The 26,826-nt window shown below is 34.9% G+C and overlaps 1 protein-coding gene and 1 non-coding gene across 2 annotated transcripts; one reads left to right on the plus strand and one right to left on the minus strand.

The window, feature by feature from the left end:
* The first annotated feature begins 7,575 nt into the window (after positions 1 to 7,575).
* Positions 7,576 to 7,682, plus strand: LOC128296103 (small nucleolar RNA R71). Its single transcript, XR_008286651.1, has one exon. It is a non-coding gene; the product is annotated as a small nucleolar RNA R71 (small nucleolar RNA).
* A 14,299-nt stretch (positions 7,683 to 21,981) lies between these two features.
* Positions 21,982 to 24,936, minus strand: LOC108453717 (14-3-3 protein 4). Its single transcript, XM_017751987.2, has 5 exons — positions 24,787 to 24,936; positions 23,667 to 24,180; positions 23,425 to 23,547; positions 22,712 to 22,828; positions 21,982 to 22,288 (listed from the first exon to the last, which is right to left on the minus strand). The coding sequence occupies exons 2-5, from the start codon at positions 24,150 to 24,152 to the stop codon at positions 22,226 to 22,228; spliced, it is 789 nt and encodes a 262-aa protein (XP_017607476.1). The 5' UTR covers positions 24,153 to 24,180; positions 24,787 to 24,936; the 3' UTR covers positions 21,982 to 22,225.
* Positions 24,937 to 26,826: the final 1,890 nt, after the last annotated feature.

A 26,826-nucleotide genomic window follows, 5' to 3' on the forward strand; every position in this document is an offset into this window, starting at 1 on the left:
ATGACGTATATACTATCTTAAGGTATATACTTACTTATGATGATGTTTTGGTTATGAAGGAAATGATAGATGTGTATTGAGTTACAATATGGAAAGGTATTAGTTAGTAATGTATGCTGTTTTGTGTGGTAATAAGTGCATAAATGGTCTCAACATGGACATGCATATTCGGCCACATGAAGGGAAATTGGTGAGCATGTATTCGGTTAGAGGCAACCATATTGAAGCCTTATCTTGGCTTAGATTGTTGACTAAATGGGTAATAAGTGAGGATGGTTGCGAATATACAAACATACATATGCATGTGTAATTGACTTATGAATGTTTAGCAAGATGGTTAAACTAGTTGATTTATTGATTAAGCTCAAGGAGTTAAAGAAGGAGAATCAAGCAAGGGAAAGGCGAAGGTCATCGAGTAGCCGACTTGGACTATTTTACCCAACACAAGGTAAGTCATTAAGCATATATTTGATATTGCTTAAATGATTGTAATATCTATGCAATTGTGTTTAATGAGATGAAATATATACAAATGTATGTGTATGAAAAGATGATAATGTTGAGCGTAAAAGAGATAGTGAAATGTGTAGGAAGTTTGCTTGGCACTAAGTGTGCGAGAAATAGATGTGTACGGTGTGAGATTGGCTTGAGTGTGCGAAGCTTGTAATGTACGGCACTAAGTGTGCGAGTTTGGACTATATGGCACTATGTGTGCGGGCTTGAATCATATGGCACTAAGTGTGCGTGATTGAGTATTAAGCACTATGTGTGCGAACTCTACACATATCTCCGATTGAACATTTATATGGAGGCGTGACTTTATCGAGATGAGTATGGACAGCGGAAAGAGTAAGTACCTTGAGTTCATGGCTAATAGATGCTATATTCATGCTCGGGGTGGAGTTGGTAAGATTTAAATTTATGTGATGATTTCAATTGCATTCCCGTAAATAAGGTATCGTGGAATAGATAAAGTTCATTTGATTGCATGATTGTTGCGGAAATGAAATGATGTATGGAAATTGCTTCAAATATCCTATTGAACAGTATATGAAATGTAAATGTATGACTTGGTATGAGATTGATCCGAAAGATCTAAGGAACTATGGTATAGTTCGGTATGGCTGGAACATTTGGCCTTGTTTCATTATTTCATTTTATGATAATTGTATTAATGGATGGTTGTGGAATGCTTATGACTTACCGAGTTATAAACTCACTCGGTGTTTTCTTGTCACCCATTTTAGGTTCCTTGGGCTCGTCTCCTTTTGGGTGTTCGTAACCGTCAACGAAGTCATCACACCGGCGAGCAATCTTTGGTATTGTCTTCTTAGTCGACTTAGGAGAACATTTGGCATGTATGAGCTATTTTGTTTTGTTAAATTTTGGGTTGTAAACTTTAAGCCATGTGAAAATGGCCTATGTGGTCGTTTGAGTGGGATGCTAGAATCTATAGCCACGAGTCTTAGAAACCTTAATTTTGATAAGGTGGCCATAATTTGTGTCACGTATGATGGATGAGTAGTAAGACTAAGGAAGGATTCATGAAATTGGCATAGTCTACTGCAGTAACTGTTGCGGACAGCAGCAGTGATATGAGATCGAAAAATCACTAAAAATAGTAGAAGTGGAATTAATAGCTAAAAAAATTACATACTCGAAGCTTGATGGGTCTATTTTCATATGGATGAAACAAAATGACCATATGAGCTGTATTTTAAGAGATATTAAAGTTCTCGTGAAATAGGGCCAGAACGGTTTTTGGATCCCCTGTTCCGACTTTGGAAAATCATTGTAAATTAACCAGAGATAATTAGGAGTCATGCCATATATGTGTAGATTCCTCTCTGAGTCTAGTTTCTATAGAAACAAACGGCATCAGTATTGAAGCCCTGTACAGGGAGATATCCAATTCGTAACGCACAAAGGTCATTGTAGTCTATCCCTGCAACAGGGGAGATTTTAACTAATAAACTGTACTAATTGGCTCGACAAAAAATTCTAGAAAAAAATCTGTAGATGGACATATGAATCTAGTTTCAGGGAAAAATTACGAAACTGATTTTCGAGTTGTAAAACTCAAGATATGATTTTTGAAGCGACTAGTACATAGATTGGCAGCTTGTCTAGGAAATTCTCAATAAATGGTTTGAAGTCTGTTAACACCTTGTGTTCGACTCCGGCGACGGTCTCGGGTTCGGGGTGTTACAGTATATATGAGATATGTATATGTGGTAAAGCCGAATGGCTAATGTGAAATATATGTGTGATATGTATATGTGGTAAAGCCGAATGGCTAATGTGAAATATATATGAGATGTGTATATGTCGTAAAGCCGAATGGCGAATGTGAAATATGTATGAGATATGAATATGTGGTAAAGCCGAATGGCTAATGTGAATGTTGTAACATGCGATTAAATGTACATGAAACTTGGAAATATATTCCGGGTGAGACCCGATGACTACGTGTGGAGATTATGTCCGGTAAGACACGATGACTACGTGTGGAGATTATGTCCGGTAAGACCCGATGACTACGTGTGGAGAGTATGTCCGGTAAGACCCAATAACTTCGTGTGGAGATTTAAATCGTCTGAGCTAAAGGTCTCACCGATAATCCGAGTAGAGGTTAAAGCTATAAGACTTCGTAATAAGAATCTCTTATAAATATATTCAATGCGAAAGGTTAAACAGGTATGTACTCCAAGTTTATATATGATGCATACGAGAGCAATCTATGGGACTATTCCTATGATTATGTGACATCGGATTAGTGTGAGAGGTTATGTGAAATCATACGATATATTTATGTCACATGAGCTCACTTTTATGTGAGAGTTTATCTGCCTATTGTATATGATGAGATGTGCATATTCGGTAAAGGGATGGTATGCCCGAAGGAAAAGTGAAATAAAAATACGAACAACTATGTTATAATTTGATTGTTATCTGTTGACACTGCTTAAAACTTACTAAGCATTGTAATGCTTACTCCGTTTACTCTGTTTCCTCTGTCTTATAGGTCTCATTGCGAAGCTACAGGCTCGGGGATCGTCAGCAACTAGTCACACTATCACTATCCACCGCTTGTTACTGCTATGTTTAGAACTATTTTATGGCATGTATAGAATAGACTAGTGGCGGAAGAATATTTTTGGTTAATGTATATAAGCCATGCGAAAATGGCATCTTTTGAATGTTTACTTAGTGAAGTTTAAATTTTACCTTTGGCTGTGCTTAGTACTTATTTAAATGAACGATCTTTAATTCAAGAAAAAGTTCAAAATTTTACTGTTCTGATGTGAGTTACAAGTCCGGTAATGCCCCTTACCTATTTTGGCGACGGTTACGGGATAGGGGTGTTACAGCATTGAGGTATGGCACACGAGGTTTATATTCTATACTTACCAATTTTTGTTCTTTTGGACTACCTCATTCTTACATTCGCTTACCACCAGTTCTGGCCTTGGTTTTTCCACTAACCCTTCCTTATCTTGAATGGCAATTGCGTTGAGTTGCTCCCTTGGGTTAGATTCAGTGTTGCTTGGCAGGCTACCTTATGGTCATTTAGAAATCAACTTGGCGAGCTATCCAATCTGAGTTTCAAGCCCCTATATTGATGCTTGTTGATTTTTGAATGCCGTCTCAGTATTCTGAAAATGAGTCTCTGACACCGAGATGAATTTAGTTAGCATCCCCTCAAGGTTCGACTTTTTCTCCTGCTGGTATGGTGGTTGCTGAAAGCCTGGAGGGGGTGGTGGTTTTTGATTTCCTTGGCCTCCCCATGAAAAATTTGGGTGATTCCTCCAACCTGCATTGTAAGTATTGCTACAAGGATTATTTTGAGATCGAGGATTATTACCCATGTAATCTAATTACTCGTTCTCCATGTTGTGGCCATAAGGTGGGTATTCTGAATTGCTCGATCCACCTCCATTTGCTTCGCACTGTATTACTTGGTAAACCTATGAAGAACCGAGAAAACCATCAATTTTCTTATTCAAGAGTTCTACTGTGACAGCCCAAAATTGACCCTAGTCGGAATGTGGTTTCGGGACCACAAAACCGAGGCATAAAAATAATTAAAAATTTATTTTGATGCCTATAATATGTGTGTGCTCATGTATGACATTTTATGATGATTGATTTAGTGTTATAAGGGTGAATTCCACAAGAAAGGACTTAGTAGTGAACTTTGAAAGTATGATAGGGAAATGTGTGATGACTAATTAAAGCATGCATGCAAAATAATGGACTTGCATGTCAAATTCCCCCTTTTTATAGGTGGTGGCCGGCCATGACAAGGGAGGATGGGCTAAACATGTCATGAAACATGTTTTGTTGGTGCATTAGGGTGAAATAATAAACAAAGGTGTATGGGTGATAAAAAAATGAAAAAAAAAATGTGTGTGAGTGTGGTAATCCCCCCCTTGCCGTGAGTTGAGAAAGAAGGAAGAAAAAAATTTTGTTGTGTTCATCCTTTCTCATCCTTTTGGCCGAAAATCATAAGGAGGAAGAAAGAGGATTTTTGCTTCATGCTTGGTTTAGAAGAGATCTAGAAGGTGATTTGGCTAAATTGGCATCAAGATTAAGGTATGTATGAGGTTGTGTTAGGAGTTTCATGCATGTTTTGGTTGCTAACTTGATGTGCATGTTAGCCATGGCTCAAATCTTTGTTATGCCATGGAAATGGTATTTGGCCAAAGTTGTTATGGTGATAAAGCCATTGCATGCTAAGTGTGAAGCTTGATGATGATGCATGCAATGATGGATTGTCTACTCTTGAGATTTCTTTGTAGCCATCTTGAGTAAGACTTTGAGTTTTCTTTTGTTTAACCATGATTGAAGTTGAAAAGGGCATGATTGTCATATTCGCCATGATGCATTCATGAGCATGGTTCATGCTTCTTGCATGTTAGTTAAAATGTGTGTTTTGGATGGCTATGGACACCTTGAAATTGCCATGCTCATATATGTATATATATGTTTGCACATGATGTTTTGGTTATGAAGTAAGTGATGAATATGTTTGTTTAAAGAAGAAGATGTTGAAGAATGATTGTGAAATTGCAAGCACATTCGCCTAGCACACATATGAGTGCTTGATGCTATATTATAAGTTTTGAGCTACAATATGCAAAGCATTAACTAGTAAAATGCATGCTGTTTTGTGTGGTATTAAGTGCATAATTGGCCTCAACATGGACAAGTATATTCGCCTTAGGTAGCCTATTGATGGCCTTAGCTTTTCCTTGATGCTCGAATGAATTGTATTGAATTGCTTGATGTAGTATAAAATGTGCATGACCATTGTGTATTCAAGCTAAAGGGTGGCCATATGACCATTTAAACTCCTTGTCATATTCGACCATAAGCTAGCACAATGAGGTTTTAATAAATTGAATTTGTTGAATTAGCTCAAGAGCTTAGAGGGCCACAATTGGACAAGGGGAAGGAAAAAGTAATCGAATAGCCGTAAAAGCCGTTCGACAACATCCGAGGTAAGTCCTCAAGAAGTGACCTTACTTGAATTATGTGGAATGAAATATGGATGTATTGATTATTGATTTATGTGTGTATGAGTATTCGAATGATACCCGGGCTAAGTCCCGAAGGCGATTATGCTAGTGATTATAATTGTGTTTGAGCCTTAGTAACGAAAATAAATATGTATGTCCAATGATTATTGATGTATGTGTGCATGAGAAATTGAATGATATCCGGGCTAAGCCCCGAAGACAATTATGCTGGAAATTATAACCGGGTTAAGACCCGAAGGCAATTGTGCTAGTGGCTACATCCGGGCTAAGACCAAGGCATTCGTATGCGAAGTCATTCTATCCGGCTAAGACCCAAGGCATTTGTGCAAATCGTGATATCCGAGTTAAGTCCCGTAGGCCTTGGTGCGGGTTACCATAACCGGCTATGTCCCAAGGCGATTGAACGAGTAGCGATATCCGGTTAAACTCGAAGGTATGTGATTTGAAAATTATAAGCTTGCTGGAAAATTTTAGCTAATGCACTTGTGAAATTTCCCAATGACAAGGTAAGTGTGGTGTGTGCTTATGCGCTAGGAGTAAGAGCGTATGAATATCCGCTCCTATGATGGAACGAGTTATCGGCCTTAACGAAGCCGTTATTTGTGTATGAACATAAGAGTTGGGATGGTGAAGTAAGTATGATTATGTGAATGTGTATTAATGAAATGATGCATTTGGCTATGTGAATGTATTGCTTTAATTAAAGCTGATTTTATTGCTTGAGACTTACTAAGCATAAATATGCTTACCCGTTGCTTTGGCTCTCGGTTTTATAGATTTTGCTCGATAGCAATCGGATTCGGGATCATTAAACTCAAGTCATCTACACTATCAAAGCCTCCATCTTGGTATAATTTTGGTTGAAATTTGAAATGGCATGTATAGGACTACCCTTTGTTGGTTTAAATATGCTGTGATGTATATGTATACGGCCATGCGAAAATGGCTCGTAAAGGTGAAGTACGAACTTAGACTATTTTCGGTTTGTATATATATATATGGTGTCATGATGTGACTATGGATTGGAAGTGGGAATGTTGGTCACATGATCAGCCATTGGTATGGTTAAAATGAGCATATGTGAACCTATGTATGGCAAGACTAGTTGGTTCGTGGAGACTACAAAATAGGTAAGACTACCTTAAAAACAGATGCTGCCAGCTGCAGTGACGTGAATGTGAAAAATCACCAAAATTTGTAGGAATGGTATTAAATAGTGAATAAGCTATGTAAATGAACCTTGATGAGTCTACTTTCATATGGAAGAAACGAAACGGTCATAGGAGTTACATGTTAAGAGATATTAAAGCTATTGTGATACAGGCCCAGAACGGTTTCTGGGTCCCCTGTCGTAACTTCAAAAATTTACTATAAATTATCCAGAAAGAATTAGGAGTCATGCCTTATATTTACAGATTCCATTTTGAGTCTAGTTTCATTAGAAACAAACGACACCAGTATTAAAGCCCTGTACAGAGAGATATTCAAGTTGTAACGCGCGAAGGTCAGAGTAGTCGATCCCTGTAACATGGGTGACTTTAACTAATAAACTGTACCAATTGGCCCGACCAAAAATTCTAGAAATAAATCCATGGATGGATATATGAGTCTAAATTCAGGGAAAATTTATGAAACCTGTTTCCGAGTTTTGAAACTCGAGATATGATTTTTCAGGCGACGGTGACGCAGTTTTCCAGCCTGACTGGAAATGCCAAATTGGTGGGCAAAAATATGTGGACTTGGCTTGTTAACCCCTCGTGTCCGACACCGGCGATGATCTCGGGTTCGGGGTGTTACATCTACCTGATTAGAGAACATGGTGACCAAATCGACATTATAAACACCGGCTATTTTCGTTGGCTTTGTCCTCATGACTTGCCACTGATAGTTATTCAGTGACATCTCCTCTATAAATTCATAGGCATCTTCAGGTGTTTTATTATTGATGGTTCCACTAGCAGCTGGGTCAACCATTTGTCGAGTCGAAGGATTCAGGCCATTATGAAAAGTTTGAACCTGTAGCCAGAGTGGTAACCCATGGAGAGGGCATCTTCACAAAAGGTCCTTATATCTCTCCCATGCATCGTAAAGTGTTTCTAAATCCATCTGTACAAAAGAAGAGATATCATTACATAATTTAGCCGTTTTAGCCGGCGAAAAGTATTTTAATAAAAACTTTTCGGTCATTTGTTCCCAAGTAGTGATTGACCCCCGTGGTAACGAATTCAACCGCTGTTTAGCTTTATTCCTTAATGAAAAGGGAAACAACCGAAGGTGGATGGCGTCATCAGAAACGCCATTAATTTTAAAGGTATTGCAAAATTCTAGGAAATTTGCCAAGTGAGCATTGGGATCCTCGTCTTGCAAACCATCAAACTGAACAAATTGTTGAATCATTTGAATTGTGTTAGGTTTCAATTCAAAATTATATGCAGCAATAGCAGGTCTAACTATACTTGACTCAATTCTTGTTAAATTAGGTTTAGCATAATCATACATAGTGCGTGGAGCAGGATTCTGATTTACTGGATTAACAGCAATCATAGGAGGTATCAGGTTTTCCTGATTTTCAGCCATCTCCTTGGTTGTGGTTTGAATATCATCCTCTTGCTCGTTCTCTATGTATCTTAAGCTTTGCCTTATTTCTCTTTGGTTTTTGCAAACTGTGCAATCGATCTCACTGTCAAAAAGTAGTGGTCCTGACGGGTTTCTTCTGGTCATAAACTAGAAAAACCTGTCAGAAGAAAATAAATGAAGAATTAGGAAAGAAAATAAAAATTTAAATTGCAATAAAAGTAAAATGGAAAAAGTAATAAAAATCGAGTGTTCCTAATATCTTAGTTCCCCGGCAACGGCGCCAAAAACTTGATACGTGATATTCGTGACAAGTTTTAAATATTTATAATGAATCGTTCTTGAAACTAACTATTATCACGATGAAGGCAAGTGTACCTATCAAACAGTAGTATAGCTTTAGCAAGACCGAATTATTGAACCCAAAGGAACTAAAAGTACTAGTATCAACTTTCTTTTTATTATCTAGCCTAAAAAATAAAAGGGTTTTGTTTATCTAACTAATTAACTAAACTAAGAAATCACAAAAAAGAAAATTGGGAAAAATACTTTTTGGAAAACTCGATTGATTAAGACAATACCTAAAGAAAAATCCACCTAGACTTCACTTGTTATTTGACTCTGAATCTGACGATTTATTTATTCAACTTGCTCCGTAGAGATCCCTAAGTTATATTATTATCTCTCTCGAGACTAACAACATCTAACCCTAGATTGAATAATTGAAATATCTTTCTAATTAACGCCCTTGTGTTGTATTAACTCGATCTATGGATCCCTTTATTAGGTTTCACCCTAATCCGGTAAAATCTTGTCACCCTATCTCTAGGCATGCAATCAACTCCACTTAATTATGACAAATTTACTCTTAGACCGTGTCTATTCCTCCTCTGAATAAGAGCTTAACTTGAATCAATATCCTGGAATATCAAAGCAAGAATTAAGAACACATAATTAAGAACAAGTCAAATATTTATCATACAATTCAGATAATAATAACAAGATCCGTCTTAGGTTTCATTCCCCTTAGGTATTTAGGGGTTTTAGTTCATACTAATGAAAGAAAACATCTCAAAAGAATAAAAATAACAAAACATAAGAAAACCCAAAACTCCTGAGGGAATTTGAAGGGAGATCTTCAGTCTTGATGGTGAATCCGACTTCTGAGATGGATCGATCGGCTTTCCTTGAGCAATTTCTTGCTTCCTCCTGTGCCTCCCCCTATCTAAGTGCCTCCTCAGGTGTTTTTATAGGCTTTGGAATGCCTAAGAGCCCTCAAAATTGGCCTTTTCCGAATTGGACTAAACTTGGGCTCGGCAAGACACGCCCGTGTACGATTGCTTAAGGTCATGGTCAAGGCTGTTAAATGGGCACGGGCATGTGATCTACCAGTGTAAATCATGCTTTGACCTTGCCAAAGGGACACGTCCGTGTGGTCTGCCCGTGTGAGGAAGTCCAACCATGTTGATTTCGTACGTTGGCCCATTTTCTCCGTTTTTGGCCCATTTTTCGTTCCTTTCACTCTCCTATGCTCACCTAAGTATAAAACATGAAATCAAGGCTTTAGGAGCATCGAATTCACCAATTTTGAGGAAAAATTAACCATAAAATGTGCTAAGCATCGGATAGAAATATGTATAAATTATGGTTTATCAGGACAGGACATGCACATTGGTGGGTCGATTTCGATACTGAAAATACATATTGGGGAATGACATCAACTTTTAGTGGTTGGCAATCCACATCTGATTGGGGACGTTATGAAACGTCCACAAGAAGGGATGACATACTCCCTATGATGTCCACCGGCAAGGGGACCTCGTATGTTGCAGATAATGATGGGTTGGATAATAAGTCCGATGTGGATCCACCTCTAGAGCCTAGCCCCAATGGTGTAGAAGTTGCATTATTTTCTGAACCAGAGCCTGTTGCATCCGAACTTGAAGACGTTAAGAGGGTTCAGATGAAGAAGAAGAAAATCCACGATTCAGGGCATACTCGCCTCTAGCCCACATGCATAATGTCGATATATCGACAGATGATGCATTAGAGTTTCCAGATTTACCACATAGAACACGTGGCCGTACAGGTTCGTCATCGAATTTGGGTGAATTAGAAGTTGGTAAGGAGTTGTCCAGTAAGGATAGTTTTCTTAGTGCTTTGAAACAACATAGCATGAATCAGGGGGTTAACAACAACATGGTTAAATCCAAATCTGAGTAGTTTGAGGCCAAGTGTGCAGTGCAAGACAGTACTTGTTCATGGAAAATCATGGCTTCTTTTAGGAAAAAGATAGGCTTGTGGGAGATAAAAAAGTACAAAAGTCCACATACCTGTGTTGCCGATACAGTATCACTAGGTGTTTAGGGTTTTTAAATAATAATGTTATTACTTAATGTTGTATTATTTAACATACTTCGCTGACAAGTGTTTCACAAGATCATCCCAAGATGGATTCAGGTATGATAGCTAGCTTGATACTACCGATGTTGAAGGCAAATCCTGAGACTTCTGTATCATGCATAATTGCCAGTATTCGTAGCTAGTTGAGGTACACACCCTCTTACTGCAAGGCTTGGATAGCTAAGTAGAAGGCGTTGGAAAAGATGCGTAGTGAGTGGGATACTTCATATAATGAAGTTTGGCAGTGGTGTCAGGTACTGGAGAGGTACGTCCTAAGTTACATATCAGACCTTGAAATGGTCCTGCGTACTACAACGACCAATTGCTCCGTGGATGTCAAGTGTTCAAGCGTTTGTTCTGGAGCTTTAAGCAATGTCAGGACGCATTTGTGTACTGAAAGCCATTGGTACAAATTGACGGTACCTTTATGTATGGTAGATATACCCGTCGACTATTGCTAGTTGTGGCACAGGATGACAGTGGGAGAATCCTTCCAATTGCGTTTGCAATAACACCGGGGGAGTCAGCTGATGATTGGGGTTGTAACAGCCTAGTTTAGACCCTAGTAAGAACAGTGGTTTCGGGACCACGAATCCGAGTAAAAATATATATATATATATATTTTTATATTATTTTCCGTGTTTAAAGTATGTGAATTGATATGTGTGAAATTTTCGTACGAAAATTTTATTGTTGTGTGCTTGATTTAATAAAAAGGACTTAATCGCATAAATTAAAAACTTGATAGTTTAAAGCATGAGGGCCAAATTGTTAGTGGCTTTCTAAGTTGGGACATTTATGTTGTAAATATCCCATTAATAAGTAAGTGGGACTGACATAAAATATAAGTTACATGGTTTTTCTATTATATTAGTAAAGATATATAAGTAAATTAAATATTATATAATATATGTTATATTATAATATAAACATAAAATAAACAAAGCCATATTTGAGTGTTCATATGTTCTTGGTAGCGAAACTAAACAAAATAAAAAGAAAAGAAAGCAAGCTAGGGTTCGGTCAATATTCAAGCCCATATAAGGTTCGTTTTTGTTCGATTTTTGATAATTTTTACGTTTTTGAGATCGTTGCTTCGAGTACTACAAAGCCCATGCTTGAATTTTTGATTTTGATGAATATTTTGAGTTGTGCCGTTGTTGATAGCTTGTGATTTTTGTGGTTTAATGATGAAAAATGAAAAATGTGTTTTAGCTTAACATATTTTGTTTTGGAATTTTTGATAATTTTGAGTAATTAGGACTTAATTGCAAAAATAATAAATTGAGGGACTAAAATGTGAAATTAATGAAATATATGGACTCATATAGTAATGGGTAAGATTCGGCTAAACATGGGTAATTGGAAATTTTGAGTAATTTGTGTTATTTTGAAATAGGGATTAAATTGTAAAAATGTGAAATGTTATGGGATAAAATGCAAAATGCCCAAATTATGTGTCTTTAGATAAAATTTAATGAAATGTTGAATAAGTGAGTAAATTTTGATATTAATTAGATTGGCAAAAGTGGAATTCGGATTTGGATCGGGGAAAATCAAAGTGGTCGATTAGTCGTCTCGTCCGATTATCGTTGTCGAGGTAAGTCCTTAAGTAATTAAATTTGATTTGTTTGCGCTTAAGATTATATAGTATGATATGTAATTATTTGACCTTTACAAGTTCGATTTGCAATAAGTATATTGAATTTAGGCTATAAAGCCGAATATGAAATGAATGATTTATGTATATAATGTGGCCGAATGACTATTAAGTGATGATGTGAAAGTGTGTAATATGTGTATACAATTTTATTGTACTTGTTTGTATAAAGTCGAATATGAATTGAATGGTATATATGTGGCGACCGAATAGCTATTATGAAACAAAGTCAAAGAATGGGATATTGGTATAATAGAAGAATTGTGACTATTGTTCCTACTGGATCGAGGTTGTGTGTGAAATAATTTGTGAATATGGCATATAGCCGAATGGTTATTAAAAGTGAAACTGGGATAGTGAAAAGATTTTGTGTTCCTTGTGTATGATTATTGAACCGAAAGTTAAAGGGTAGGTGTACATTTTGTGCTTATATTCGAATGAAGCAATTGAATTGCTAATGTGATATGTTATGTGAAATGTGTTAACATGTGAATAAATATGCAAGACACTGGAAATGTACCCAGGCTAAAGTCCATGAGCTTCGTCTTGGAAATGTATCCGGGCTAAAGTCCCGCAGCTTCGTCTTTGAAATGTATCCGGCTAAAGTCCCGCAGCTTCGTCTTGGAAATGTGTCCGCTAAAGACCCATGAGCTTCGTTGGTCTTGGTAATATAATTTTGGGTTTTATACCTAGCAGGCCAAGTGCCGATGAATTTGATAAAAGTATACAACTACAAGATCCTACACTAAGTTGACAAATTGAAAGTGCATTACATATTAAGTTGCCCAGGTACGTATCATGTACTCGTATGCGATTTGATTTGAATTAAATTATAAATATATAAAGTGATGCATCGTGAATAAGTGTTATGACTATAAATGTGATCGTGATATATTCGGTAAATGTGTGAAGTTATGTGAAGTGATTCTATGTTTATATTCAAATATAAACACTTGGTCCTTGTGGAAAGGTTTGTGGAAGTATATGATTTATTTTTAGGTGATTACGATCATGGAAAATTAAATGTGAATATGATATTGTATTTTATTCGTTTCAATTGAACTAAAGCTGTTAGTGAAGCATTTTAATGCCTATGTTATATAAGTTTGAACTTGAATGACATGATATACATGTTTAGATAATTTGAATGCAAGGAATGTGTGAAAGAGCAAATTTGTAATAAATCTGCTTGGGACAGCAACAGTAGCTTAATTTTGGAAAATCACCATAAATTGTGGAAATTGAATTAGAAGCTGAATAAATTATGTAATTAAAGCTTAATGAGTGTAGTTTCTTATAAAAGAAACCTTGTAAGAAAAGAATTGTAGATAATGAGATATTTGAAGTGGCGTGAGATAGAGTCAAAATGACTTTGAAATCCCCTGTTCTGTTTTTAGAAAATCATTGTAAATTGTACAATGATGATTATAAGATAAAATTTATATACTTAGACTCCCTAATGAGTCTAGTTTCAAATGAAATAAACAATAACATATTTCAAATTCTATATAATGAGAAAATTGATTCGTAGTGAAGAGTGGTCAGAATAGTCAAACAGTGAAACAGGGGAAACTTCAATAAAAATCTGGTATTGATTGGTCAAACCAAAAATTCTGAAAATTTGATGAATGGAATATATATGAGTCTATTTTCAGGAAAAATTAACGGTACTTGAATTGTAGTTTCTTAGCTCCAGTTATAAATAATTTAGTGACTGTTGCTCAGGAAGACAGCTTGTAGTGAATTTGTGATTTTGTTGCAAACATGGTTAAAACTAGTTAATGAGATGCTTTTCGAGTTCTTATGATCTTATTTGTGATTTCAATATTTGGTTTTAATTGAGTTCAGATTCAAGTGAGGTGAATTTGCTAAATATGCATTATGTTCATGGATACTTGGCCAAAATGGCAATTATCTAGGAATGATTTCTTGAAAATTTGAAGTAATCGATCTATAAGTAAATTAATTGTTTGCATTGCTTAAAACTTACTAAGCATTGAAGCTTACTCCGTGTTCTCTTTTCTACTTCTTATAGGTTTATACTTTAGCTCGAGTTGAAAGAGCCGGAGATATCATCACACTATCGAGTCATTAGGTGAGTTGAGAAGATTGTATATCATCATGGTTTAAGGCATGTATAGGATAGACTATAGGTAGAATGATATTTCGACTTTGTATACATTATAGCCATGCGAAGATGGCTTGCTCATTTTGTTTAGGAAGCCTTATAATTGAACTAAAGTGTTGAAATTTTTTTATTATAACTTGATAGTAGTTAATTTGTTATTAGATATTCGGTTATGTTTTGATAGTGAGTCATTTTAGAAATTTTATAAGAGCTCTTATGGAAAATCAATGAGACAGGTTTGCATTGTTGATAATTTATGTCTGGTAAGTATCTTTGAACTTATAGAAGTTTTGTTCAGTCAAGTAATACCTCATAACCTTATTCCGGCAACGGATACGGGTTAGGAGTGTTACATGGGTTTTTTTTCTTTCTAGGTTAAGGAGGCATGTATGCTCCCAACCTGATATATGTGTTATATCAGATGGAGGCATTGGAATACTAGCTACAATTGAGCGACAGGGAAGCCTATGGGATCGCACACACCATTGGTATTGTCTAAGGCACAATGCGTCCAACTACTACGGGCAATATCGGTCTACAACTGAACGACGGCAAGTGACCAACATGGGTATTTAATCTCTATTAATATACTTTCATTTGTAATATTCAATTTATTCTGAATGGAATATTGGAGGTACGAGATCAATAAGGATCGTTTTCATGAGATGTTGGGGATTTTGTGTTCAGTTAATGATCAAGCCGCTGACTACCTCTATAACATACCTTTCGAACAGTGGATACAAGCATACAACAGCAGCCTACGATATGGTCATATGATAACAAACCTGGCTGAATGCATAAATTCTATTCTAAAAGGAACGCATCATTTGCCGATAACCTTGGTTGTGGGAGAGACATATTTTCGTTTGGCAGCACTATTTCCAAAGTGAGCAGTGAGTTATAAAGGCCAAATGTAGGGATGCCATGTATGGTTCTAGAAGGTATTGCAAGAAATTAATAAGGCGAAAACACGAGCCAACACAATGCACACAGTGTGTCACAATCGTGACAAACTATAGTTTTGTGTGACGGAGTTTGATAGACCAAGCCAATGTATTACTGGTGGGAAATATCGTGTACACCTGATAAATTGGACTTGCAACTGTGGGTTGTTGACACACTTCATTATCCATGCGCTCATGCAATTGCAGCTTGTCAAAATCTCCATTTGGATCCCATGAGATATGTCGACGAAGTGTACAAAATAAAATACATGTACAATGTGTGGAGACACGTATTCCCACCGGTCCCAGATGAACGTAAGTGGTCATCTATATCGCTTGCTCTGTTTAAGTTGTTACCTGATAGAGAATTGCATTGCAAACTAAAAGGTTGAACTTGCTCGAGTAAAATACGTAATAATATGGATATCCGAGAAAGAACGAACCAATAGAAATTGTGTCGATGGTGTAGGAACCCAAGTCATACAATTCGATCATTCCAAACTAAAATAATTGATAATTGCTGTAATGAAACTATGTTGCATTATTTCTATTCCGCCTTATTCAAAAGAACTTCTATTTTATTAAAAATATAAAATTAATTTAATATTAAAATATAAAAAAAACAACTTTTATTTTATTAAATAAAACAATATAGAAACAATTTGTACAAATATATTTAAAAAAATCAATGTATATGCCGGTCAGAATCAGTGCCACATGGGGTTGGTCGACGACTACGCGCTGGATTCCTCCTTGGTTGCGCTTCCGGTAAAGGTTGTGGTTGCTCCAGCGGGGGTTGTAGTCTCCGTTGTGGGTGTTGGGAGGATGACTCACCTTGGTAGAATAAAGAATGTGGAGGTGTTTGCATCACCCACGGCGGAGGTGTTTGAACCCCATAAGGCAATAGGGATTGGTAATGAGATGAGCTCATCGGTTGAGTCAGAGTCATCGGGAAAGGAGATGCACTGGGCCATGCATTGCAACCTGGCATAGGACTGGGAAAAGGATCATATAAGGGTTAGGATACATATAAGGGCTAGGATACGCACCTGGCATAATCTGAAGGGGCTGTGCTGTGGGTGTCGTCGGTTGAGGCGTTGAGCCCGATGATTGTGTAGGTGCTATTGATGAACCAGTGCCATCATCTCTTCTCCTTGGATTTAAAGGGCCTCGTCATTCCCTTTCAACACGGATTTACCGACGCCTCTACTCTTCTGACAGCAAATATGGTTTGCCATGGATTCTAAATCATAGCATGTAATCCGGCGCGCACGCTAACTCTGGAACGATGATCGAATCATAATCAGGTATATGATCATACCGATTTTCTCAAATTTTGATATATTCCGGGAAGAATACCGGCCAATTCCTATTCATTTACCTAAGTCAATTTTGTGCTGGTCATTGAGCACCTCAGGTTCTTCAGGAATCGGTTGTTAGAATCCAAATTACCGCAACACTCTATCTGTTTGGTGCATCTCGACAGTAGCATAGCTGACCAATGGGACCTTAATATTCCAAATGATAGGATTTTGAAAGAATTCTTCCGGAATTACTGCCCTTATTGCTGGATCCTCGTAAGGTGTCCATTGAAACTATATGAAAGTGATAAAAATATTAGTTATATATATAATACTAAATACTAAATATGAAACGACTATTTTATGTATATATATTTTATTTAGTATTCAAGAGCGATAGGTATTCCAACATAACAGGCCAGATGGTTCCACGTAATTAAATAAATTTTCAACATACAATTTTATTTTAAATCTATGGAATAATTGTAAAATCAAATAAAAATTTTACCTCGTTATGAGTGGGAATGTATATGGGTGGTTCACTCGAGGACGTAAAAATGGAAAGCGAAATTGAGCCCATGATTGTAGTAGTGATAAGCAACCTCTGATTTTGACTTTATTTGGTGGTGTTGCCCCGCACATCTCCCGATACAATGTTGCCAACACACCAGACCCCCAACTTAATTTGCCAGCTGCTCTAAAATCAATCAGTTTCAGCAGCCACCTCATATGTACAAGGTTTCGTGACAAGTTCGGCATCAAATAACCTTCAATCATCTCAAGGATGTATGCCCGAGCATATCGTATTCTTTCTACTTCAGTCAAATTATTCCCTGACTCCGGGAATGTGTCTCGTAACCAACCCATCTCGATCTGACCCCATAAATATTATCCGAAATCGCACCTAAAAGATCATAGTATATGGCTCCCCAATCAGCAGATTAAACGGACCCAGTGAGTGCGGACCCATCCACTGGCAATCCTAATTGTAACTGGACATCCTCCAAAGTGATAGTACACTCTCCACATGGAAGATAGAATATGTGCGTCTCGGGTCTCCACCTCTCTATTAACGCGCTGATGAGTTTCGGCTCCAACTTGTTCCCCCGGCCTATAGCAGCCGCGTGCCAAAAACTCGATTCCCTCAAGTAATTTTTCTATTAACGGTGATAGAGGACCAGATATATTACGAATATAACATTGTAACACCCGATCTACAGACTGTTATAAAAAATTATAAAATAAAAATTAATTAAAATTACATAAATGAAAAAAATATTAAATAATATTCAAAAAATTAAAATTAATTAAAATTAAATAAATGAAAAATATTAAATAATATTCAAAAATTAAAATTAACCCTTACCATTTTCATTTGTTCGACGGAGATATGTTTATGATCGAGGCAAAAATTAATTCACTGGTCATTGCTAACACGATCAAATATTTTTGAAATTATAAAAAAAATAATACTAATTTAGAAAAAAAATTAAAGAAAATAACTAATTAAAGAGAGCTTTGAGAAATTTAATGAGAAATTTGAGAGCTCTAGGGAGAAATTTTAGAGTTTTTTTTGCTAAAATTTGAAGAAATACTGTGTGAAATAATAGGCGAGGGTTTTATATTTATTTTTTTTACCATTGGACCCCCCAACAGTAAAAAAAAAATTAGCCGTTGGGGTCAAAAACACGGAACAAAACGCACCCCTGGGGGAGTATTTTTGCAGCGTATTTTGTGCTAACATGTCAAAAACGCTCTCCCAAGGCACGATTTGCTGGAAATTTCCCCCTAAAATGTACCAACGTAGAAGGGTTTTGCCAAAACCATCTCTTTTCGATAAATAATGCTGAAATCGGCCTATTTTCGTAAATATATTTGGAAATGGGCCTTTTTAGGTAAATTAGTCAAGTAAACATATTTTTCACTTAACCTATACAAAACCGTTCATCATCTTTTAAAAAGCGCTTATTTTCCTTTTAAAACCTTGAACCATTACTAAATAGGCATTTTGGCTAATAAGATTTAATAACAATAAGATTTTACAATTTTTACGATTTAGTCCTTCAATCCTAATTAACCATTCAATCAATAAAATTAGCAAACCAAAATTTAATTTAACTATATAATAAGCTAGTAAATATTAATAAATAATATTTATCAACTCGATTCTCAGAAAATAGGGTTCCAAAACCACCGTTTCTAATACCACTGAAAACGAATTGTTACATCAAATTTGTAAACATTTTTAATTTTTAACGGTTTAATCAGTATTTTCTATTAAATACAAGTTGACTAAAAATTAAATGTTGAGGGCTAAAATGCTCCGGAAAAAAAGAGCTAGGTTCAAAATGACAAAAAAATGTAAAAATTAAGGGTCATTTTTTCATTATACCTATATTTTAATAACTTTCTTTGCTTTTTAGAAACATTTCTTGCGGAACCTTATCTAAAACGATAAAAATTTGCCCACTTTCTTATTTATTTAAGAAATTCATTTCCAAACCTCTTAGATCTCGTTTTGGAAAAATGAATAGATTTTCTAAGTCATCTTGGAAAGATATATTCACTTATTCGCTCAAATGGAAAATCTTGTAAGTTGCCAAAATTAAGGTTTTTAGGGTTCTACTTAGGTTTTTTTTTTTTTTTTTTTTTTTGAGTTTTCCAATTTTACTTCTTTGTAATAATGCTATATTAATTTTAGGATAAGGTAATTAAGCCAATTTATTGGTTCATTATCATAAAACTAAAATATTTTTATTAAAATGTCTAGAAATAAAGTATTGGTTGAAAATAATGACCTTTAATTTCATTTGATGCACTTTGTTCTTAATGCTTGGTTCATTAAGTAAAACGATTCTTTGTGAATTACTTCTTGATTTTTCATGGTTCGCATAAAAAACTCAAATCACTCAATGAACTCCAACCAATTCATTTTTAATGGAGAGTATTTAATCTTTAACAATGGATGCATAAGGTGATTTTATTTTGTTTGAAAAGCAAGTATTGAGCAATTTTAGTAATTTACTTATTATGCCTCGACACGCTTTAATATTTAAAATTATTATTTTATTATTATATATTTTACTGATAAAAAAATATAATAATATGTTATAAATAAACTTAAAATATTTAGGTGAGATATTCATATATTATTCTTTTATGTCTATTTGCGAAATACAATAATAGAAATTACTAATACATATCAAATGGGGTGAAGTGGGATGGTAATAAATATATCTAACATATATGAAGTTTATATTTAAATATTACCATCCACAACCAAAAAGGGTCAAGGCAAAGTAGGCCAATAGTGAAGTGGTAGTTGTCTTTCTTTCATTGCTTTTGTTTTTCGATATAGTAACCTAAGATACGGCCTCTTCCCATGGTGAGAGGTAGGTGCCTTGGTGATCCATGGATTCTCCCATGTTTTGATGTCCATCCTTAAGGCCTCTGCCAAGGCCTTTTTTTTTTTTTTTCTTTTACGTACTTTTTTTCTCCTCAGTTTTGTGAAACCCTCTTCTCTTTTGCTATCGTAACATCAACACCTCTCTGAGGTTTTTTCGGATTTGAACTTCGATGGACTTTGGTGTCACCATGCTAGTTTCGTTTTTTGTGGCTATTATTTTCGAGTTTCTAAGTTGTTTTTAGCAATGGCTTCTCCTATGTTGATGTTCTAGTGGTTGTTGTGGTGGTTTCAGCGTCTTTTTTGGGGATTTCATGGTGGCAACGCTCTAGTTGGAGGCATGCATGCCGTTGGGTTAGGTGCGGTAACCTCTCACCATGTTCCTAGTGCTTTCTCCCCTTCCATGCTTGGCGGTGGCAGAGACTATTGCTACGGTTTCTTTGAGGGACTGGGTTCTGTTAAGCTTAGCTTTGGGCTTTGCTTGTTGTATTTTCTAGGCTTTAGCCCTTTATGCTGTATTTGGGCTTTTTTTGTGAATGAAATCTCTCATTTGAACAAAATAAAATAACGGAAAGGATAGAAAAAAATTTTCTTTCCAAAAACAATGACGTTAAGGTATTGATATATGTATTATAAGGACTAGATTAAATTAATCTCTTTATTATTAAATAAATCTATTTAGTCTTTATATTATTAAAAATGATTAAATAAGTCTAAATTGTAACTATTTAAAATTTATTAAAAAATATTTTTTCAATTGTGGCTCAATTCCAAATAAAAGATTTCATTTACAAAACAACAAAAACTAATAAATATTAACTATGTTAAACCATAAATAATATTTTAAACAATAAATTTTATTCTATTCCAAATTGGCTTTATTTAATTATTTTAATAGTACAAGAACTAAATTGATCAAAGGAACTAATTTGATCAGATCCCTATAATAGAGTACCTTGAATTCACCAGAAAAATGTAGGCTCATAGTACTACTATTATTGGAACTAGATTGGACCGGCTAGTTTGATCGGGGACTAGCCAATATATCAATCTAGACAAAGGGATTGAACCCTTATAATTTTTAACAACTTTTAAATTTTTATGATTGTTTAATTATTGTTAGATTGATGGTTAAACCGATTGAACCAAAAATTAATGATCTGATCTAATCTGATTTTAAAAATATTACATAGTAATAAACATGGGAACAATTAAAAGGTAAAAATAATAATTAAAATATGATCCGAAATACAATATAAACATAGGATAAATATAAGAATGGCAAGTTTCTCTCGTATTGAAAGTATTATCAATTATGTGAAGGAGAAGAAAGGAACCAAAAGTTCGAAGAAAAAAGGGAAAGGAACCAAAAGGACATCCCCTTCCCTGTGATTTTTCATAATTACTGTAACTGCCTCATCCATCCCTCCCTCCCTCCGTACGGTTCCACGCAAACCCTTTTAATTTGAAGTTAACCCATATGGCTTATCACTCATCATCCACTCTCTCTCTCTCTCTCCACTTACATAGCTTTTCCTTTCATCTTTCTATTTAGTTCTAATACCAAGTGATTTAGTCTTGATCTGAAATAAATTGTTCTTTAAGAACTTTCATTTTTCAGAAAATTTGATAATTTGAACTACTATATCCGAATGAAGATAATTTTAATTGGATGGTTTTAGATTTAAACCATTTTTTAATTTCAATCATTCATGTTCAAAACACGAATTATTGATGGTTTTTTTTTCAAGTTAGACACTTTAAGATTCTTATACAAGTTAAAAGAAAAATTACAGTAAAAGGCAATAAGCCAACAATTCAATGGAGCAGTACCTCGAATGTCCAGGTTCAGACCCTGACAAGGCAAAATCACATCCCCTCCGCCACCCCTCAATAATAGTAATAATAATAAAAGCAAATGGAAAACCTTTATATATGTTTAAAGACCCTGTAACTGGACATTGTCCTTGGGCTTTAAACTGCTCATTTAAGTACGTTCAGATTTATTTGGCAAATGACTAGAAGTTCAAAACAGGACTGAATTAACATTCAATAAACTCGAATTTAGCATTACAACATTGATACCAAACAAAACCAAATTCATGTCCGAATGATAATAATAATCCATTGGAATGTAAAATTTCAACTCCAAGTACTGATAAATGTTAAAAAAAAAAAAAGAACCTTCTACAACAGCCCACATTGCATGTACGTAAAAGTACAACCTGCAACATAAATTACAGAGTACATATCATATGAACTTAACTCATCACTGCTGTCCCTCCCCTGACTCGGGTTTGGAAGCTTCCTTGATCTCGTCTCCAGCTTCGTCCTAAAATTAATGAAAACATACATCAAATATAGATCACCCCATTCAACCAATAACATGAGAATATTTTTTTACTTTTTTTACTTTTTCTTTTTTTTAAAAAAAAAAAAAAAGGAAAATCCCAATCACTTGCAATGTGCGACTTTGACTAACAAAAGTTTGCATGAGTAATCCAACATCCCAAGTCAGCCCAGAAAAGACTTAGGAAGAAAGTGTAACCTGTTACGGTTTGTTGACTTACGACATGGCATTTTTAATACAGTAAACAAAGCAGAATGATCTTAGAGATTAACTGAAACTTTTTAGTCTTCACAGTAATCCAATTAAATTAAATGACTTAAGTTTAAAAGGCCATAACAGAGAACTCATGAACTTCACTTTAGACACTAGTTCAGAACAACTATGATGAGAGAGAGAGAAAGAGACCGTGATATCAGATGTCCAAAGGGTTAGGTTGTCCCGAAGAAGTTGCATGATCAATGTACTATCCTTGTAGGATTCCTCACCCAATGTATCCAACTCAGAAATAGCCTCATCAAAAGCCTGCCAAATGAATAACATGTCATTTAATGATAGAAGAGAAACAATCCTTAGATATTCAATTCATGTCCTCAAAGAAGAATTTCTGAATCTCTTCATATAAGAATAATCTAAATCAATGCCTAGTATATATAGGGTAAAATTAATAAATCTCATTAAAACGGATAACAATTTACAAGATCACAGGACCTCAGATAAATGATCACTAACATGTTAATTATGTAGACTCACTCCATGCTACAAAGCAACATATTTCATGAGCAGAAACTCTATAGCCATTCCTTCAAACTTCTTCTAAGCTCAGTGTTCATACAAGTACAAGTATCAACCAAATTAGCAAAATATTTTCATGAGTTAAAGGTTCAGTTATCAGCCAGCAACTCTTGCAAATATAACCAGAGTTACGACAAAAGCAGATCAAGTTGAGGCATAATTACATTATAATAATTTATTATAACATCCTAAATAGATGGACCATACCAAGATAAGTTTAAAAAAAAAAAAAGACAACTAAAACTACATAATTTACTTCAGTATCTGTTCTATCTCGATAAAGACAATTAGACAAGAAACAATATATATTAGAAGAGGATAAACACCTGTTTTGCAAGATTGCAAGCACGATCAGGTGAGTTAAGAATTTCATAGTAGAAAACAGAGAAGTTAAGAGCAAGTCCCAGCCTAATTGGGTGAGTTGGCGCTAGGTCACCGAGAGCAATATCCTGCCATCACAAAAAAATAAATAAATAAATAAAATAACTAAGAACTTCTATCTGAAGATGCTTAAGAAATTATAGAGAAACTAACTCATTGACAAGATTGCATTACCAATTTCACCCACCTGTGCAGACTTGTAAGCCAACAAAGTGCTCTCAGCAGCTTCCTTCCTCTCAGCACCAGTCTTGAACTCAGCAAGATACCTATGATAATCACCCTTCATTTTAAGGTAAAACACCTTGGACTCGGCAGATGAAGCTGAAGGAATGAGGTGAGACTCAAGGAGGCTCAAAATCCCATCACATATCTTGCTGAGCTCAGCTTCAATCTTGCTCCTATACTCCTTGATGGTTGCAACATGATCCTCATTTCCTCTGCTCTCTTCCTTCTGCTCAATAGAAGAGATAATCCTCCAAGAAGCCCTCCTAGCCCCAATCACATTTTTGTAAGCTACAGAGAGAAGGTTCCTTTCCTCGACAGTCAGCTCACCAACATCTACAGTTTTTGCTACATTTTCCATGAACTCAACCATTTCCTCATAGCGCTCGGCCTGCTCAGCCAGCTTGGCCATGTAAACATTTTCCTCTCGTGATGATTCGGTTGGCGACATCTTTACTATATCAATCTAATACTTGATCCTGCAATACGAAAATATTTACTTTTATCAAACAAACATTTCTAATGAATTTTCATCGGTCTAAACAAGTGCATCTGTATCCGGAGCAACCATTGGAAACATTCTCATTCCTCTATTCTAAAACATCAAATCTTAAAATTTTACTTCTTTCTTTCATCCAAGTTATCAAACTTGCAGATCGATTAAAAACAGCTACAGCCTAAACATAATTTTAAAAGAAAGGGATGGATATTAGCACTAGCTACTGTCCTTTCCTTTTCAACAGTTTCTCAGTAACCAAACAGATCAATGTCATACCATATTTTGGTTACTAATTTTTCTCTACTCTATATATGAGCAGTAGAACACTCGGAACAAAAAACTTTCCTGTGTTTTTTTCAGCTGATTTGCAGGAACCCAACAGATCCAACAAATAGAAGAAGAAAAGAACGCCGATTTGTTAAATTACTCATAAAAAGCTCAAACCTCAAACAGATCGAATAAAAACCGCTAAAATTAAATCAAAGAAAAACTAAAAATCACACAACACATCAATCAAAATAAATAAATAAAATACATAAATATCCATTAAAAAATAAAGGAGAAAATCGGTTCAAAAAGAACATACTGATAGAGAACTTTTTTTTTTCTTTCCACACCGAGGAGCGTAAGCAAGTGAAGGGGGGGGGTGCTCTATTTCTTGATAGTAGATTTAATTTTAATTTATTATTAAAGAAAAGGAGTGTGAATGGGAGGAACAAGGAAAAGTCGGTGGTCCAATGAGAAGAAAAGTAATTGTCGTTGACCGTCAATTTATTTTACATAGATTTAACTAAGGGCAAAATTGATATTTTATCAAATACTTTTTTTTTTCGATAATTAAAATTCTGAATTGAGTGTGTTGGCTTGATAGTAAAGATATTCTTCGCTTTAAGTGTGGTTTTCGAGTCGTATTAGTTGTGTTGTTTTAAGACTTTATCTTCTTCTTATAATTAAAAAAATTAATTAAAACTCTAATAAATTAAATATAAATTATAATAACTAGTAAAATTACAAAAGCTCGAACATAAAATTTTAAAATTTTAAAATTTCATTAGACATATAATAATACTCATGATTAACTAAACAAAATAAAATATATTCATACATAATTTACAGTTTATGTATCAAACATTGGGTAATTTATTCCTCATGTTAGTACATTAATTTTTCTCATGATAATACATATATTACATAAGCGTTTTTTGTTAAGTAATTTCAATAGTAATTAAATGAGATGTCACAAATATTCAAATTGGGCTAAACTTCATACGTAACTTGCATAATGATCAAAACTAAACATTTTAGAAATTGCTTAAATAAGGGTGAAATAAATATTTTAAAAAGATCAAATAAGAATCAAATTTTGAAGTTGTTCAAATAATGATATTTCAAATGTTGTATGTAATAGTTTAAATTATATTTTTGTGATGGCCGTCGAAACTACTAAATATAAATTTCTACGACTAAATAATAATAATTAGCAGTATAAAGTAGTAGGGTCGAATCCACAGGCTATCTAATTTCACATTTTTCCGTGACCAGAGTCGCTATCGCAGTCACAGTCATGCCCACGACCTGTGCGTTGAAATGCTGAAAGTAAAAATAAAAATGCGAGGTTTAAATTGATTAAGATAACAAAATAAGAAAATACAAAAAAATAAAATAAAACCATTTGAAAATGCAAAAATAAATCTAAGAAAATAAAATAAATGGATAAATAAAATATTTTTTAAGCTTAGCCTTAACCTCGATGTACTTCAATCTTGAATTGATCCTTAAAACAGATTTTCCCTTCCATGTGATAAGCTGGTTATAGCAATCGAGGATCCCTCAAACCGTCAACTTTTCCTCTCGCCGGTATCACCTGCTAATCGACCCTTGTCTAATTTTCAACCACGTGGCATGTACCCGTAATTTAAGACTTCGATAGCCTTGTGATCTGAAAAGCCCAACTCAAATTAACGGCCTCAACCGTGTGGGTCGTTTAAATCCGATCACTATCTCTCTTGATGGAATCCAACTAGCTTTTTCCAATTGAACATGCTAATTTGTTCACGGGATTTTGAATACAGCATCGCCGACTCAACTTCCCAATTGTACGCCAAACGATTTCAATCCAATGCGCGCTTTTTGAATTGAAATCGAATCAACTTTGGGGGACGAATTTGTACTATCTCATATATCAGAGAGATAGTGAATATCGAATTGTAAAGTATTTAGTGTGGGTTCATATCTCACGATTACTTTGTCGAAGCGATAACCAGGCTAAGGCTAAAAAAGGTTTAGATAATCATGGAAAGAATCATTCTTGAAAATAAATGGTTTAAATGGAATTGTGGAAAGTAGAAAAGAGAAAGACCTTGAAAGGCAATGAAACTAAAAGGTTGAAATCAAAAGAAAAAAAAAGAATGAAACCACATAATTAAATGGCAAAGACACAAGAGGGAAAAAATTAGAGAATTTATTAAATGGTAAAGGTAAAGTGTGTGTTCAATTGGCTGTAGCCACTAGGTATTTATACACATCTGTAGTGCTAAAATTTAGTTAGATTTTTCCTAAATATTATCACTAAATAATTCTAAATATTCAAAATTTAAAAATCAAATTTAAACTAGAGATTAGTTTT

Source organism: Gossypium arboreum, chromosome 7 (genome assembly GCF_025698485.1).
Source record: "Gossypium arboreum isolate Shixiya-1 chromosome 7, ASM2569848v2, whole genome shotgun sequence".
Taxonomy (NCBI): domain Eukaryota; kingdom Viridiplantae; phylum Streptophyta; class Magnoliopsida; order Malvales; family Malvaceae; genus Gossypium; species Gossypium arboreum.

What these genes read in the sequence shown, in the direction of transcription:
- LOC108453717 (XM_017751987.2), bottom strand. Translation starts at nt 24,152, where the DNA reads ATGTCGCCAACCGAATCATCACGAGAGGAAAATGTTTACATGGCCAAG. An exon ending in TGGCTTACAAGTCTGCACAG is followed by an intron (nt 23,548 to 23,666) that starts GTGGGTGAAATT and finishes TTGTGATGGCAG; the next exon opens with GATATTGCTCTCGGTGACCT. An exon ending in CTTGCAATCTTGCAAAACAG is followed by an intron (nt 22,829 to 23,424) that starts GTGTTTATCCTC and finishes TTCATTTGGCAG; the next exon opens with GCTTTTGATGAGGCTATTTC.